Here is a 16,604-nt window from a genome sequence, read left to right on the forward strand (position 1 = left end):
CTTCTCTCTTTTTGCGCTTAGAACTTGGCAATAGCATGGCTGTCGATAGGAAACAGGTTTTGGCTTCTGTGAGCTTGTCTATAGCAAAGCTAATTATCTCCCTGTTCTTGTCTAGAACCATCCACAAGTAGATCAGCACTGAACTTCCCAGTTGTGTTAACAAGGCCCTCTCTTCATCGGAGCCGTCTGAATTATACCACGCTGGATTCTCCTGTCCCACCTTGTCAGCCCTCGACATCTTCTATATTTGGCATTGGCAGTCCTAGGCTGTCCTTGATAAAAGAAATAGAAGATTCTACCTCTCAACAAGACGATGATAACATCTCAACAACCAGTGATTCCTCCTCTAGAGCATCTGATGAAGGTGATTTTTGTGTTCTCTGTTTAATTGACTTTTTTTTTAATGTGAAGTACCTTGCGTTCTTTAATATTCCACATCACCTTAGTAAATAAAATAGGTGAATGTCAACTTTGGATGCGAGAATTAAATTGAATTTTTAGTGTTTTAGAAGTATATAATCCTATCACCTTTTTAATAGAAGCGTGCTTTGGAATACGTTTATGATACCCTGATGTTAGAAAGAGTCAATGCTGAAATATACACATTCAGCTAGGTTATATGTAAATTTTGAACTGGGACGGTAGGAAATCAGGCTGACTTGCCGTAACTTGACAACTAGGCTGATTGTCTAGAAGGAAGAGTGACTCAGAATATCTAACAGACAGCTGGTTAAATGTGAATAAGTGCAGGTGACAAATAGGAACACGAGATGTTTTCCTGTGTTTCAGCAAGAGAAGATAAAGAAACTACTCTGTCATAAGCTATAGGCTGTTTTTTGACCTTTCTTGGTAGAAGGCTTCAGCTGTCAATACTTTTCATGTCTTTTGCCAAATTCATTGAGGAAAGCACACCATTTTAAAATAAAAAATAAGCATCGTGTCGATGTAGGTTGGTACGTAGGTCTTCTCGCTGAAAGGGCGAACAGCAGGTTTGCAGCTTTTTCTAGTCCCCCATATAGACAGGGACTGACGTGTGCTCAGCAGGTTTTGCAGAGAACTTTTGTACAGCTGAGTAGTAGAGTAGAGTTGCTGGGCTTTAGCAATATAACCTGAGTGCACTAGAACTTTCTGGTGTGTCTTCGTAAAACATACATGGGCAGAAGATCGTTAACTCTTAGAGCAGCCTTTGGGGAATCTTCCAGGTTTAAAACCTGTGCGATTATGATCTGTGCTGGCCTCCAGCCTTTTACCAACACAGAAAAAAGCTTTGTCCGTACAAATGCACTGATGTTTATGCGGTCCTCTTTTATCTTAGCCTGAAGGAAAAAAATATCTGCATTGGAAGCACAGTATTAACTTGGTAAGATTGCTGAAAACTACTTGCAGCTCTGTGAACAGTTTTCAAGTTTGTAGGTGATACTTGGTTTTCAGTCTGTACGTGAAGTTGATCTATTTAAGGAAGCTGAAGTCATGCTTATTTTTCTGTATTGAAGAACTTGAATTAGTGTGATCTTTATTGTTAAAGTTCTGTACGTACGAGAGGCATTTACATCTAGCATACGTCATTTTGGCAGATGTTGCAGTTTTAAAAAATACTTCATCATCACTGCTCTTGCCCGCAGGAGCTGAAAGAACTCATTCCCTCTCGCAGCATTCTGCAGCTAGCTCTAAGAAACCCGCATTCGGTTTATCTGCTTTTGGAGGACTGTGTCCTGTAAGTACTGCACAGTATTTCTTTTAATCAGTTTGAATGTGTACCTGTTTTTCTATCCACCTATCGTACTGTGTTTCCGTAGGCACGTGGAAGCACATCTGTTTTTAAGCAAAACCAGCTTGGGTTTTCTCCATTTTACCCCGGAAAGACGGCCTATGGTGGTGCAGCTGTAAGATCAAGGCAGCGAAGAACGGAACCTTATCGGGTATGACAAAAGTAGTGTAGTATTAGTAGTCAAATGTAGTAGTCAAACCTGGCTAATATTTATCTGTGGATCTTCTTTTCCAAGCATGCCTACATTCATGCTATGGATATGTTGTATAAACCTGCAGTCTTTGAAAATATCTAAAATCAACTTTGCTGATCCTTTGTTCTTCTGGTACACAGAGGCATGCAGGACTAAATGCAGTCCCAAGATAAGCAGTAACATGCTTTCTGTTTTGAACGATTCATATAGTTCTTGGAGAGAGTTATTTGCCCCCAAGTGTTCTTGGAAATAGCAAATAAAAACTGCTGACAACTCTGATTAGCTAGAGCTGAATCGAAAAGGAAAGTCAAGTCAGGTTTGGTAGGAATGTATTTAAATGAAAGTGACTTTTATCGATAAATCAAAAGGAATTTTAAGAAAATGAAAACGCGGGTTTGCTGGCTCTGTTCTGACAGTCCATTTCTGCAACGGAAAAAGGGCAGTACAAGTACCTCACTTACGGGAAACCTTGAAACCTTGTGGTGCAAAGCTGGGAACCCTCTTTGGTCGGCTATTTTTGTTTTTTACAATATTACTGCATTATGGTAAAAAGAGAAACCAAAATACTAGGCTTTTAAAGGAGAGAGTAGCTTGCTTCTTGCTGCTTGCTGTGAATGACAGCAAGGTACTAGAGAGTCCAGCGAAGGGCCACCAAGAAGATCAAGGGACTGGGAGCACCTCTCCTCTGAGGAGAGGCAGGGACTGCTGGGCCTGTTTAGCATGGAGGAGAGGAGGTTTGGGGGGATCTTATTGGTGTATATAAATACCTGAATGGATGGTGCAAAGAGCATAGAGAGCCATTGTGTTTTCAGCGGTGCCCAGTGCCAGGTCAAGAGGCAACAGGCACAAACTGAAATGTGAGGCTCTGTCTGAGCATCAGGAAATGCTTTTGCACTGTGCGGGTGATGGAGCCCTGGCACAGGTTGCCCGGAGAGGCTGTGGAGTCTCCCTCTTTGGAGGTCTTCAAGAGCTGACTTGACATGGTCCTGGGCAACCTGCTCGGGGTGGCCCTGCTTGAGCGGGGGGGTAGACCAGGCGATCTCTAGAGGTCACTTCCAACCTTAACCATTCTGTGGTTCTGTGAGTCTCACTTGTGTTTTTACATGCTGCGTGGTCTGCTTCCTGTCTTCACATCGTGTGATAAGCACAGTGTGGTTATATGAGGGGTTTAACCTGGGAAGAAAAAAAGTCACACCAAAGGAAGTTTTCGACTGATATTTGAAGTTGGGTGGTGCAAATAAACAGTTTACTTTTTCAGTGTAATGTTTAGATCTGTTACAGTTTAAGTCAGATCTTTATCTTTTAAGACAAAGATTTGCAGCCAACTTTAATCTTGGGGGAAGGGAGGAAGCAAGAGAGAAGTAAAACTAGTTCCTGGTTATGATTGTATACACTGATTTTAAGATGGTACACTTAGACCATCGTGAAACTCTGAGGTCTGTGTTGTTACTGAAAATGCTTTCTGTACCACAAGCCTTTTCTTGAGTTCTGTTTCCCTGATTACTGCTTCGGAGGCCTTAGCAGTCCTAGCATCATCCGTCTTGACCTTTTACAAGTACGGAGTTCTTTTATTGCTCGTGCAACAAGCACGTGCAAGATGCACTGAGGCCCAAGGTAAACTTCATTAAACTCCGAATGTATTCTCTTCTTTATGGCTTAAACTCCCAGTGACTGCATTTTTCTCTGTCATCAGAATATATTGATTGTATCATCAGTGTAGCCTTGGGACGTAAAATACATGCCTCTTTAGCTCAGAATTGACAATTGTAACACTTAAAATGCTAATTTTTCAGGCACAAAGGAGAGCGAAAGCTAGACAAGAAACTGTGCGGTCCCGCGCTACGTTAAGTACCTCAGCACGGCGCATCTTGGAGGCAATGGAGAAGCTGTCAAGCCCTTTGTTGGTAAATAGCACTTCTTTTAATCTGTTTTTGCTTCATGTGTTTATAAAACTTAGTAAATGTGCCATCAAAGCATAAAGATAAAACTATTCTTCCTTACGTTGTGGCCGGTTTAATTTATTGCGCTGTTTTTTCAACAGGATGCTAAAAGAATGGCATCTGTTTTGCCGCTGTGTTGTGTAAGTTGACCATGAACCCCCACATTTTTGTTGCAGGGAACCCTCTCTCTCAGGAAAAAAAAAAAATGCCCTCTAATATTTATGCTTTGTTTTTTCCCTTAGCCTCCGGACATAGATAAACCGGATATTACTGACTTCCAGTCCAAACGAAGAAAGGTAAGAACCAATAATGTCTTAAGCTGAGGTAGATAACTTTTTCAATGCTTTATCACTATTAGAAAAATTTTCTCAAACCTCAGTGACAACATAGACATCAAATCAAGTTAATATTGGCATGTATCCACAATAGATGATGGGTTGTGAAGATTACTCAGGTTAAGAATTATGTTATCTTTGTAAGTTGAGAGCAACAACTCTAGAACACACCAAGTCGTTTTATCTTGTCCCCCAACTTGGGGGGAAGCTGCATATTAAAATTCCTGTTGAGGCAAGTTTTCTCTTGAAGAAATGATCACAAATAGAAAAATACTGATTGAGTGGTCATATAGACTTTGTACAGACTTCCGTGTTCATTCGGGCACAGAAAACTAGTTTTTGTGCTTTTTATCACCATTCAAAGTAAAGAGGAGGAAAATTGTTAATTTCCGACGCTATAAATCTTACGCTCCTAAATTCCTATTTGGAGGTAGCACAGAACTGGTGATAATGCTGTGGTAAAGCATGATTTCCTTTCATTTTCTTTAAAAAATGAAAACTAGTCATCTTTTTTTGATGACTTTAGTTAGGGGTATCATTAAACTGCAAAACTGTACCAGGCACAATAGCTCTTGGTGTATTAAATGCCTAACTGGGGGAATTAATATTTTTCATTTTTACCTTTAAAACCAGCGATGAACCATCGTTGGAGTCTGATAAATTTTCCATAAAATTAAATGGGCATCTCTTTCTGCGAAAACATCTGTGTTTCCAGTATCAGTCTGAGTGTACAAATGACCACTTGTTAAGTGTATGGGCTTCTTAGGCTGGAAATCAAAGTGGACAGTAATACTGGTTGCTTATTGCTTTTAACTCTTTCAATCTCTGTATTGTTTAGCCAGCACAATCTCCATTTGGTAAAGTTCTAAAATGAATGTAGCAGCAACTGCTTAGTTTTTAGGGGGGTAGAGGTTTTTTTTTTCTTTTTCTTTTTCGACGCTATAAATCTTACGCTCCTAAATTCCTATTTGGAGGTAGCACAGAACTGGTGATAATGCTGTGGTAAAGCATGATTTCCTTTCATTTTCTTTAAAAAATGAAAACTAGTCATCTTTTTTTGACGACTTTAGTTAGGGGTATCCTTGGGCTTATTAAATTGCAAAACCCTTAAATGACCACTTGAAGATCAGGTGACTGAAGGAAATAACAAGATGTGCAAACTTTTCATCTTCTGTTCTAATGAGCAAAGGGACAGTGTCTCAAGAAGTTTCTGTGCTAATTCCTTGATTGGATGGATGTATAATTAAGTTTACAATCACTTCAGAGTTTACAAACATCTCAGATTTCCTGGACCATCTTTTCACCATCTGCCAAATTACAAGGGCATGGAGAAGTGAAGTATATCATAAATATTATCCAAATAACTAAAACCAAATCTGGTGTGAATTCTCAGTTATATTATAGCAATACACCTGTGATAAGGCATTAAGAAAGATCTGCCAGATTTGCAACAGAGAGCCTGAAATTGTCAGCCACTAAATGAATGTTGCACGCAGCTGTCAGTGGGTGAAAGGAGATAGATTGTCTATTCATAATACTAGAATTCATAATGGTGGCGGGAGAAGGGTAGCCCGCGATGAGAAGCAATTATTTGTTGAGGAGACGATCGTGTGTTTTCCTGCTAAAGTGAACATGCGGTTGACGGAACACTTGTGCACTCAGGCTAAACTTCTGCAGTGGGTAGCAGTGATGTGGTATTTTTCTTATTTCAAGGAACTGTACCAGGCAGAATAGCTCTTGGTGTATTGAATGCCTAACTGGGGGAATTAATATTTTTCTTTTTTACCTTTAAAACCAGCAATGAACCGTCGTTCACTCGAAGTAGATTTGTGAACTTACATAAAACATGTCTTATTCAAGGTTTCAAACTGAATGTAATATTTTTTAGAAAGATGTATTTTTGTATACTTTAGAGAGAGTGTGAATCCTATTACTAAGAGCTGGGAGATACTGTGAAATTAAAGCTGCAGCGTAAACAATTTCCTGTTGGTATTGATTTGAACAATAGCATGCTTCCTAAGACTGTATTTTCTGATCCTTAAGACCGCAGGCGGAGCCATCGGTAAATCTTGTAGCCTTTAGGGTTTGTTTTCTGTCTGACAGTTCAGTTAAGTCAGTTTTGCAGAACACGCAGTGGTCTGTGTTAAAAATTAACTCTGGTCTGTGAAAATGCTTTGAAAAGGGAAGTCAAACCCACTACTTGAAGTGCATCTAATGCACATGTAAAGCATTGGATCATATTTTAATGAATGAGATTATTGTAAGATTGACAAGTTGTTTTTTTTTTGAGTGTGTTCTATTGTTTGTGTAACTTTGAAGAGGGAAAATGTAGGGAATGTGAAGCCCAGAAGCCTGTATAATTAGTTGCTTAACACTTCGAATGTTAAATTAATGAATTAAGCTACTAAAAAAAAAAATCACAGTGTGGGCAGAGGAAAAGATAGGAGCATATTCTAGGAACATGGGTTATTTTAATTATGGTAGCATGAATTATTTTGTCTATGAAGCTAACTGCCAAATTTTGAAATGGAATTCAGTCAGACTTTGGCTACTTATATATAGCTTTATGGATTTCGTTACTGGTTTTCTGGTGATTTCCCTCTACAAGTTGAACGGTCTTCAGAATTTTCAAATTGTATTCACTGAGTGCCAAGACCGACGGGGGGAGGTTTATAGTTCTGTAATTTGTTTTCATCAATAAATATTGGAATTAATTTGGGTGGACGTAAGGATAAATTGATTGCTGTTTCCCTTTCAAAGCTGGAATCCCAGAATGCATTCCAGCCTCCACCTGTTAAGAGACTTGTGACACCAACGGTAAACCGTCAACCGATGCGTTATACGCGGTATTCTGAACCATCACCGACTTCAACTACTCAGTCCAGCAAAATTTGCCAGAGAGTAGACACAAAGTACCAAGTGAGTACATTTTTGAGTCCTTATGTGCCTGTTTTTTTTTTCCAGTCTTGGAATGTTTCTCAAACCAATTGTTATCCTATCTTTGCAAAAAGTACTGATAGTATGTTTGAGGCGAGCTTTAAGGCAGTGGGAACCATTGTGAAATAGATTGAGCTTTTATGGATTTAATTCTGTTTTTGGAACACTCAGTGTCTTGTGGTTGTTTTCACGATGTCATGATGTGCTATTGAGTCATCCTGTTGTCAGTGAAAGAATATTAAAAGACAGAAATGTTTTCCTTTTATATTCTCATGTACACAAAGCTGTCACTGATGAAACATGCTCGTGTTCTGTGTAAACTATTCCAGGTGAGCTATGTGCTCCAAGTGAGAGTTCTGACAATGTGCTGAGTTATCGGTTTTGATTGCTTTGGAGTAGATGGAGTCTGATAAATTTTCCATAAAATTAAATGGGCATCTCTTTCTGCGAAAACATCTGTGTTTCCAGTATCAGTCTGAGTGTACAAATGACCACGTGTTAAGTGTATGGGCTTCTTAGGCTGGAAATCAAAGTGGTCAGTAATACTGGTTGCTTATTGCTTTTAACTCTTTCAATCTCTGTATTGTTTAGCCAGCACAATCTCCATTTGGTAAAGTTCTAAAATGAATGTAGCAGCAACTGCTTAGTTTTTAGGGGGGTAGAGGTTTTTTTTTTCTTGTTTGTTGATAAATGATAGAAAACAGAAAAGTATGTCCCTTTTACGGGGCTGGTAAACACAAGTTTTGATGAAAACTCTCCCCCCCACACACACAATTTTTGTCATTTTGTTTAAAATAATTACTTTCTTTGTTAGAGGATTTGACAAATTTGATTTAGTGTTCTATCAGTTTGTCCTCAATGCTGAGTGAAGCAGTGATGCTTACTTTAGCCCCAAAATTTAACTGAACTGTACCCACAATGCTGAATTAGGGAACAACGTTAAGTAGGTGAGGTGTATTCAGTGCTATAAAATTAAAAATAAATAAATAAAATAAAAACCACAAAAAACCACATGAAGTGGTTGTTGGTACTTTGTGTATTCTGTACATATTCAGCTAAGTCTTGAACTAAACTTAACTTGCAGGGGATGAGAGAGAAGACTTTGCCTGCAGAACAGCGAGCAGAACCATCTGAAAGGTATGACATCTATTAATTTAAAACTTACTTGAAGAAAGAAAGAAATCTCCTTTTTCAGTACGGTCTGCACCTGAAAGGTGGTGACAGTTCTCAGTAAAAGGAATGGGAAATCCAATGAAAATTTTGTATTTTGAGGGAGCTGCAAAGTCTGGATTGTGTTTGAAGATCAATATAACTTTGAGAAAATTGTTGTTTTTATGAACGGAAGGAAGATGAGCAAGAATAAAAGTACTGATAGACCACTTTTTATCCCAAGTTTATCTTCTGAGTAGGATACGAAGATGGGAAACAAGGCACGTTATAATGCTGTATCCACAGAAAGGATCTTTGCTATTGGAGGCCTAATTTTTTCCTTCTACAGGAAATATGGCTCATTTTGTAGTTTGACTAAATCTGTAGCGTTACAAATTTTGCTTTGACAGATATTTCATGGTTTATAACTCAGTTTACTTATAACAAAATAATTTGTCCCTCCTAATGTTCCCTAGGGGAAAAGCTATTAGTTTTAGCTATTTAATTGCTTGCAGTTTGAAAGCTCTGTCCTAATGGGATGATTCTTTCTGAAGTATTCTTTAGAAGGTGAAGTAGGGGAAGTGAGTTACAGTTCAGGAGGATGTTTATTGATGTGTTTTTTTCTTTATTTTTTAAGCAAAAACATGGAGGAAGATTTATGATTTATTATTCTTTTTTTTAATACTCCTTTCATGATGAAGTTAATTGTCTGCTTTGAGTTCACATGAAGACCATGTGTTCTTTAGGATCATTTGAGGCCAAATGCTAACTCATCTCTAAAATAAAAAAAATCCAGCAGAATTAATTGAATTTCTTCTTGAGGAGACTGCTTTGTGTTATACTGCTTTCTTGGTTTAGGTCAAATGAGTTATCCTCCAGATAATATTGATGGCTTTTCCTTCTGGGCAAATGGTGTTTTGGGTAATAATGCTTGAGTTAAGGGACTTTGCACTCGGTTTTTAGGGGGTCGCTCTTTTCAAAGAACAGTAGCAGGGAATTTTGTTGACTCTATGCTCATCTGCCAAGCAATTCTTATGTGACCATGGGCATTCTTTGGCTTGCAGAAAGAACTCAACACTTTGTTTTGGCATCTAAAAGTTGGACTTCACAACAACCACCTTTTTAGGGGTGGAAGCGACTGGCTTTAAGGTTCTGGTACAGGTGCAATCAGGTGCTGGGTTTTAATTATGTTTTTTTCAAACTGTTCTAAATTGTCTCTGTTAGAACTCCTTTCTACTTCTCCATTTAGGAAGGAGATACAGAAAACTCACACTGCTTTTGATTTCGTTCACAAAGTTTATTGCAGTGCCCTACCTTTTGTTTGTAGAGTAGGTAGTGGTGGTAGTGTTTTTTGTGATGCTGGTCTCTGTTGGGTGCCATGTTCTGGAGCAGGAGCACCACACTGATCTGCTGGCAAGAGTCCCTTTGGACAGTTGAGTTGGAATACTCAGTAAATCTCTGGCCCACCAATGCTATATATCTATGTGTGTGTGTGTATATATATATATTTTATATCCTGAGTCCAATTGTAGATTAGACTTGCTTGAAGGCTGACAATTGTCTTTGCCCCCTTGAAGCTCACAGGTGTTAACAGAAAGAGGAATATGGGCTGTTATGGGCAAGCGATAGTTGTCTGAATGAAGATCTATTTTGATGTAAGACTTTTTTCAGAATTCTAATGGATTGACAGTTCGGATTAGAGAAAAGTCTGAGCATATGCCTTAGGGATCTTTCTTCCTCTATGCAGTTACAGTGCTAAGCAGGCTGTTGTCAAGTATTTGACAAGTTTAGACCAGTTCTCCTCCTCAGTATTGTGGGAGTTTGACCTGGTGTCTTCCAGTGCGATCTAATGCACTTTTGTACTGACTGACTGATTGGCTGCAAGATAAGCTTTGAGGTCACAGTTTTTCCAGGCATACTTCATTTTCTTGCCATAGTACTTTTGTTAGAGTTATTCCCTATTTCACTTCTGGTTTGGGTTATTTTTTCCCCATTTGCTCTTGGATTAGGATATCTTTCTCGTTTTGAGCTAGGCTTTTTTAAGTACCAGAAAAATGCCTTTGTATGCCTTACAAAAGGGATCTGTATTCATGTCTGAAAAGACTTCTGGAATGTTGGCATACCCAAACACCTCTGCTGTTCCTGCTGATGGCCACATGAAAGCCAGAGCTGCTTCTGAAGCTTAGGCCATATTACCTTGCCACACAAGTCTAAGGCGTCCCTATTCTATCAGAGCTGTTGGCAGTGTTTCCCATGTGTATGTGTGCATATGTGCACTCTTTCTGTATTTTTGTGAGCTGTTCTTTTATATCCCTGCAAAAGATACACGTGCATCGCAGAATCAGAGAACCAGTCCTATTTAAAGGAAGCACTGGAAAATAACAATCTAAATCAGCTCTTCTATTTCAGGTCTTCTGGCTTAGTCATTGTTCCCGTGTGAACGGTGCACTTATGTATGTCCTTTTCATTGCTGCTGTTAATAAAGTTTTTCCTATTTAGAACATCAAGTATTTACCAGCGTTTAGCAACTTGTGAGACAGCTTTAGTTTTTTTCTGATCAGCAGGTTTCAATTCTAGGACTAATAACAGCTCTAATATCTTGAAAAAAAAATTTGGCTGGTAAGTTTTTTTTCTCTTTTTTCCCCCAACTTCTGTACTGTCGTGTGCTAGCAATGTGACCAGCTACAAATTCAGTACTGCTGCGTCCAGTGGTCTGTCTTCAGGAGTGAGTAGCGGAGGCGGCAAAATGAGAAGGGAAAGAGGAATACACTATTTATCAAGAGCTGTACAAGAACAGGTAAGTGACTCTTAAATTAATTGCTGTCACTGAGCTTACTGAAGTAACTAGCTAAGTGTGTCAGTTTTATTGCATCATAGTAAATTATAACAATACCGCTTTATTTTTGCATTGTTTTTGTTTTCTTGTGGGTTTCAGAGCAGGCTCCAATTGATTTCCTGTGTTTGAATACCTGAACTTTGCTTATGTAATTTTGAAATTTTTAATTCTCTTACCTTGGAGATTCTTCAAACTATAACATTTCTCGTTAGCAATTGAATGAATGAGTCCTAAGAAGAGAAGTTTTGGTGAAGGTTTGTATAGTTTTTCTACAGGAATGATACTTGAAATGAGTGCCAAGTATAAAAAGAAAAAAAAAGCTTAATTTTTGGTTTCATATTTAAGTCATACAGAAAGATACAGGCCAAGAGTGTGAAAAAGAGTAGTAGAAGAGAGCATTCTGCATGTCTGCTAACGATGACTCAGTTTTTGATACTCACCAAACTCATTGTGAGAGAGTTTTTTTCTCATTTTAATAGGAAAAATCTATTCCATAAAACTATGACCATGAATATTCAGATTATTTTTTCTTTTATTGGATGTTATATAAGCTGCCTGTAAGTTAATTTAAGTATTTATGTTAACATTAAGTATTTAATTAATATTAAGTTAATATTAAGTATTTAAGTTAATTTAAGTTTCAAATCATTAAATGGGACTTCTGGATGATGCAATATAAAGAAATCGTAAACACTGTTGTTTATTCCTGTAACACAAATAAAATAATGGTCCAAATATCAAAGGTTCCATAAACTTTTCAAATCAAAACTGTGAAACAGATGTAAGCTACAGGATGCACTGAATATGAGTAGTACCAACTTACATCCCTGCCTAGTCATTTCTAAGTAGATCATGATAGTACTGTACAAATTTCGGTCAGATTTTCTATGCCATTTAAAACATAACTCATCCAATCTTAGTAATCAAATAAAGTAAGTGGCAGGGATGAAAATTGAAGTTGTTAAGAGGCTCTCTTCTGATTTTTATATTTGCATCCTGATACATGGTATAGACTGTATTTACCAGAACACAATCTTCAGTGCTGCTAGTCTGACTTTCTTTGGTGCTTTTTGTGTTTAGTTTGGTTGTTGAACCTACCTGCTTCTTTAAACATTACCTTTTTCCACGTTCACTGCTGTAGTGACTTTAGAAACTTTGGCAGCTATCCTGCCTAATTTTGCAAGAGGAACACTTTCTCACTTGTCTTGAGAGTGTACTCTTAATTGAAGCCATGCGAGGGTAGTTAGAAAGGATGATGCTTCTCTAGAGCTTTGATGACTAAAGTATAGAAAAGAAAGAAAGAAAATGTGATCTGTGCCTCTCTGTTCTGCACAGGTTTTGAGTTAACTTTCAGTGTTCTTGCTGTACAGTTGTTGAATAGAGTATAATGTGGAAGCAGGCCTGCCATAAATTAAAATGACGTGGTAGACAGAGGTGGGGAGATCGGGATTTCTTCTGGAAACTTGCTTTCTCTTAATTTGTATGGATTTTTGTTCTATTTAATTTTGTTAATAAATTGGGTGCGATGGGGTGAGAAAGTAGTATGTCTTGTATAAGAAAAATTAAAATTTGCAACTTTAGGAAGTGGAGGAACCAGTGCTACCGAACATACCCCTACCCATCAGTGCTGCATCGCTGCCTCAGTTCAATTCTAGTTTCGTTGGTAGTAGAGCTGTCTCAGCGTCACCGAGCGCTGTTTCAACAGCAGCAATGAGCACGGCAACTCCAGCAGCTGCGACGGGCATGGCAAATCCATCAGAGGTGGAGGGCATGACAGATCCATCAGAGGTGGAGGGCATGACAGATCCATCGGAGGTGGAGGACTTGACAGATCTATCAGAGGAGGAGGTGGAGGACATGATATATACAACGGCAACGTCGGGCATAACATGTTCAACAGTGCCCTCAGGCTTGACATGTCCAATAATGGCGGCGGGCATGCCATACCTGCTGATGACAAAGGACAAGGCAAAGTCAACAGTGGCAACGACAAGCGTGGCAAATTCAACGGAGGCGGCAGGCATGGCAGATGCAGCAGCGACGGCGGCGGGCAAGGTAAATCTTTATGCTATAAATAATGTTTACAATGAGTATACTGCTTTATTGCGAGTTGACTTTTTCTGTGGTGCTCATGAAACTAACAAATATTAGTTTCTACGCAGCTGAATGAATTGGGGTTGTATGCCAGTTTGGGGAAAAAGGCATAAATGTTTTGATTCTGCTTCTCTCAGTCTTAGAGCCTGCCAACTCCCATTTAACGTGATTGTATAACTGCTTCAAATGCTGTGGAAGTCTGCGGGGGAAAGGGGGTGTGGACTTTATGCCAAGTTATTTATAGTGGTTTGGGCAGGGGTAGAGTTAATTTTCTTCGTAGTAGATGATGCTGTGTTGCAGATTTGTGAGCAAAACAGTGTTGGTAAGGCACTGGTGTTTTAGCTGTTGCTGAGCAGTGCTTACACAGTGACAAGTCCTTTTCTGTTTCTCACGCTGCCCTGCCAGCGAGGAGGTCGGGGATGCACAAGAGGCTGGGAGGGCACTCAGCCAGGACAGCGGAGCCCAGAGGACCGAAGGGATATTCCACACCATTTAGCATCGTGCTCAGCAATAAATGCTGGGGGAAAGAAGGGGAAGGAGTGGGGAGTATGTACAGGGTTATGGCATTTGTCTTTCCAGGTAGCCATTACATGCGATGAGTCATTAATGCTACCTCAAATTTAACAACTTTACTTCTTTACTTCCGGTTCTTTTCCCTGTTCCACTTGGAGGGAGTGAGCGAGTGGCTGTGTGGTGCTTAGTTGCCTGCAATGGTTAAACCACAACTTTATTTAAGTTATTAAATTAGAGGTAACGTGGTCATATAAGCCTCACATAGAATGAGCCTAGGGTGCAATAATTGGCATATTATTGCAATAAAATAAACATTAATCTGTTCCAGAGTACTTGAAATATTTTTTGTACGGTTTGAAGTAGACAGCTGCTTTAACATGTTGAGGTGTTTGCTGAAGTTCTTGGAGTATCATTGGGCTGAGTTTGCCGTTCTTCAGCTTCCTGGCTTGCTTTTCCGTGCATTTAGACCTAAGTAGCATCTCCAGCTTTTCCTCTCAGTTTCTGGAATTTGGTTTTGAAGATATTGTCCTATACCCACTTGGAAACTTCCCTGTGTTTTATTATTACTTTTATCTGCAAAATAACTCAAACATCAGGTTTTTCGACGTCACTGCGGGACTTCTGTTGGGTAGTGAATTCAAGTAGTTGTTGCTCTTAAATATAAACCTTTAATTCTTTTGAAAATACAGATACAACCAACAAGTACTGTTAGCAGTCCTGAGTTCGCATTTTCATCTCCAGTTGTGAAATCTACTGAGGCAGAAGTGCTACCTACGTCTTCTGTAAGTAAAATAATAAAGGAGCTTGACTTTTTTTCTTAGGCATTTAGTAGGCTGTTGCAGAACACTAAAGCAGAATCTGCCTTGATGGAGAAAAGTATGTAGGCTTCTGGCTTATAATTTGTCATTCAGCATGCATGCTACAAATGTGAAGAGCAGCTTTCAGATTTGGTTTTGTGTGTGCATTCGATTGAAGTTCCTGTGGCTTGAGAATCTGAAAAACCTCTCTTGTTCATAGCAGATTGGGTTTACATTTAGTGTTCCCGTTGTAAAATCGGCAGAACTTTCTGGACCCAGTGGTACTCCAGTGACGCCCTTTCTTACCCTAGGTAACTGAAACTTTAGCACTTCAGATCTGAAGTGCTGATTTTCCTTTTTTTCTTTATTAAATCTTCAATCTGTCCTGTCTGCGCATGCTAGCAATTCCAGGCAGTGTTGGACTTCTGCAGTATTTTTCCAGTGACAGATCTGCTTTTATATTTTTTTTTTTGTTTTGTTGCTTTTTGTTTTGCTTGTAATCATAAAGCATTGCAAAGTAAGTAGAATTTGTGAAGATTCTTATGTGAGAAGCATGAAAGCTGGAAATTCTTGTTTCTAACAAAAGTGAGTATAATCTGCTCTAACTAGGTCACATTGTGAAAGCTGTTTTTGTTTTCTTTTGTTTCAAAAGACACCACCACCTCAACCAACATCAACACACAGAAAGAGGAGGTCAAAGATTTTGCTGGTGGTCCCTTCACCACTGCCCACGTATTAAAGGAAGGAAGCGTCTTAGACGTTCTAAAAAATCCTGGAGAGATAATGAACTCCTTTTAAAAAGATGCTGCAAAAAATACGCTAGCATTTTTTATTAAAAAAAAAACCAACACACGACTTATGGTTAATAGAGTATCTGCTATAAATATGAATGTAGGAGAGCATTACATTAAGCGCTGCGTTTGTTAGGGTGCATCTGCCCCCTTCTATTCTAAGTGGTGTTTGTTGCTGGAAGTAAAACTGCAAGATGAAAAGCAGATGGGTTGCATCTCCTTTACGTGTTAGGATGTAATTGTAAATGAGGTACTAAGAGAATTAGCCAGATAATCGGTGTTTCATTTTAAGTAAATACAATTTGTGGAATTGAAAAGGAAATGTTTGTAAAACTCAACACTCCTGTCCCACCTTCAGCCCAGGTGAAGAAAGAATAGGAAAGAGCTTCAGTTCCAAATACATGGCGAAAGCTGCGAATCTTTGGGCCTTAGCTTACAATGGCTCCTGTGGATTAAAATTTAAACTGCAAACAGAAGTGGAGTGTTTTACGTTAAAAACCCTTTTCTGAATTTTGTTTTTAAGCAATTGCAATTGTTTTCAACAGTTTCATAAAGTGTGTCTGTGGAAAAGATATCTTTTAAGAAAAAGGGCTTTATTGAATTTGATCTTTTCCCAAAAGTCTTCTTCTAACTTACATACTTGTGAAGAAGGCAGCACATTTCTCTACTGGAAAGAGCTAAGTGAGAGAAAATACATTGTGCATTTTGTTTAAGGAAAGACCTCTGAGTGAAGTGACATTCACTTTCTTTATCGGTTTAAAAGAAGCAGAATCTAAATCCACATTGTTCAAAGACTTCATTTTTGACTAAAAAAAAACCAACAAACCACAAAACAACTATGTTCAAGGTAGATTTACAAGCAACTTGAGCTGCTGTTTAAGATTCATTTCCTTTAGTCTTTCTGTATTAGTAGCTTGTCTTTTCTGTTAAAATTGCCACCTTTTAAATAAGGAGTTGTCCTGTGTCCGATGCATTTTGAAAAAGATTATAGAAAATTAGACAGTTGTTCAATTGTCTTGAGTTTTTATTATTTAATTAATATTCAGCATCTGTGGGAAAATACCGTATGGATTGCTGCTCCGAGTACAAACTTCTGTACAGTTACTGGAGTAGATTTGAGTCATCTGCTACGGAAGGAGGAGCTTTAGAAATTTGATTCGATTGGGCATCGCGTCTTAATCAAATTGTATTATTTCCATTCCACGTTGGACTGTCAGATTTCAGTCAGCTACTGTCTGTTTGTACTTGTAT

The 16,604-nt window shown here is 38.6% G+C and overlaps 1 protein-coding gene across 1 annotated transcript in view; it reads left to right on the forward strand.

Moving 5' to 3' along the window:
* The window catches only part of LOC310881661 (uncharacterized protein), a gene marked incomplete at its 3' end in the record, with an annotated part of 48,479 nt that extends 35,284 nt beyond the window's left edge, over window positions 1–13,195 (forward strand). The window contains exons 2-4 of the mRNA XM_083799171.1: window positions 8,258–8,310; window positions 10,993–11,119; window positions 12,740–13,195. Coding sequence (XP_083655297.1) covers window positions 8,261–8,310; window positions 10,993–11,119; window positions 12,740–13,195 — 633 coding nt within the window. The remainder of the gene's footprint in view (window positions 1–8,257; window positions 8,311–10,992; window positions 11,120–12,739) is intronic.
* Window positions 13,196–16,604: the final 3,409 nt, after the last annotated feature.

Source organism: Anser anser (assembly GCF_964211835.1).
Source record: "Anser anser genome assembly, chromosome: 14".
Taxonomy (NCBI): domain Eukaryota; kingdom Metazoa; phylum Chordata; class Aves; order Anseriformes; family Anatidae; genus Anser; species Anser anser.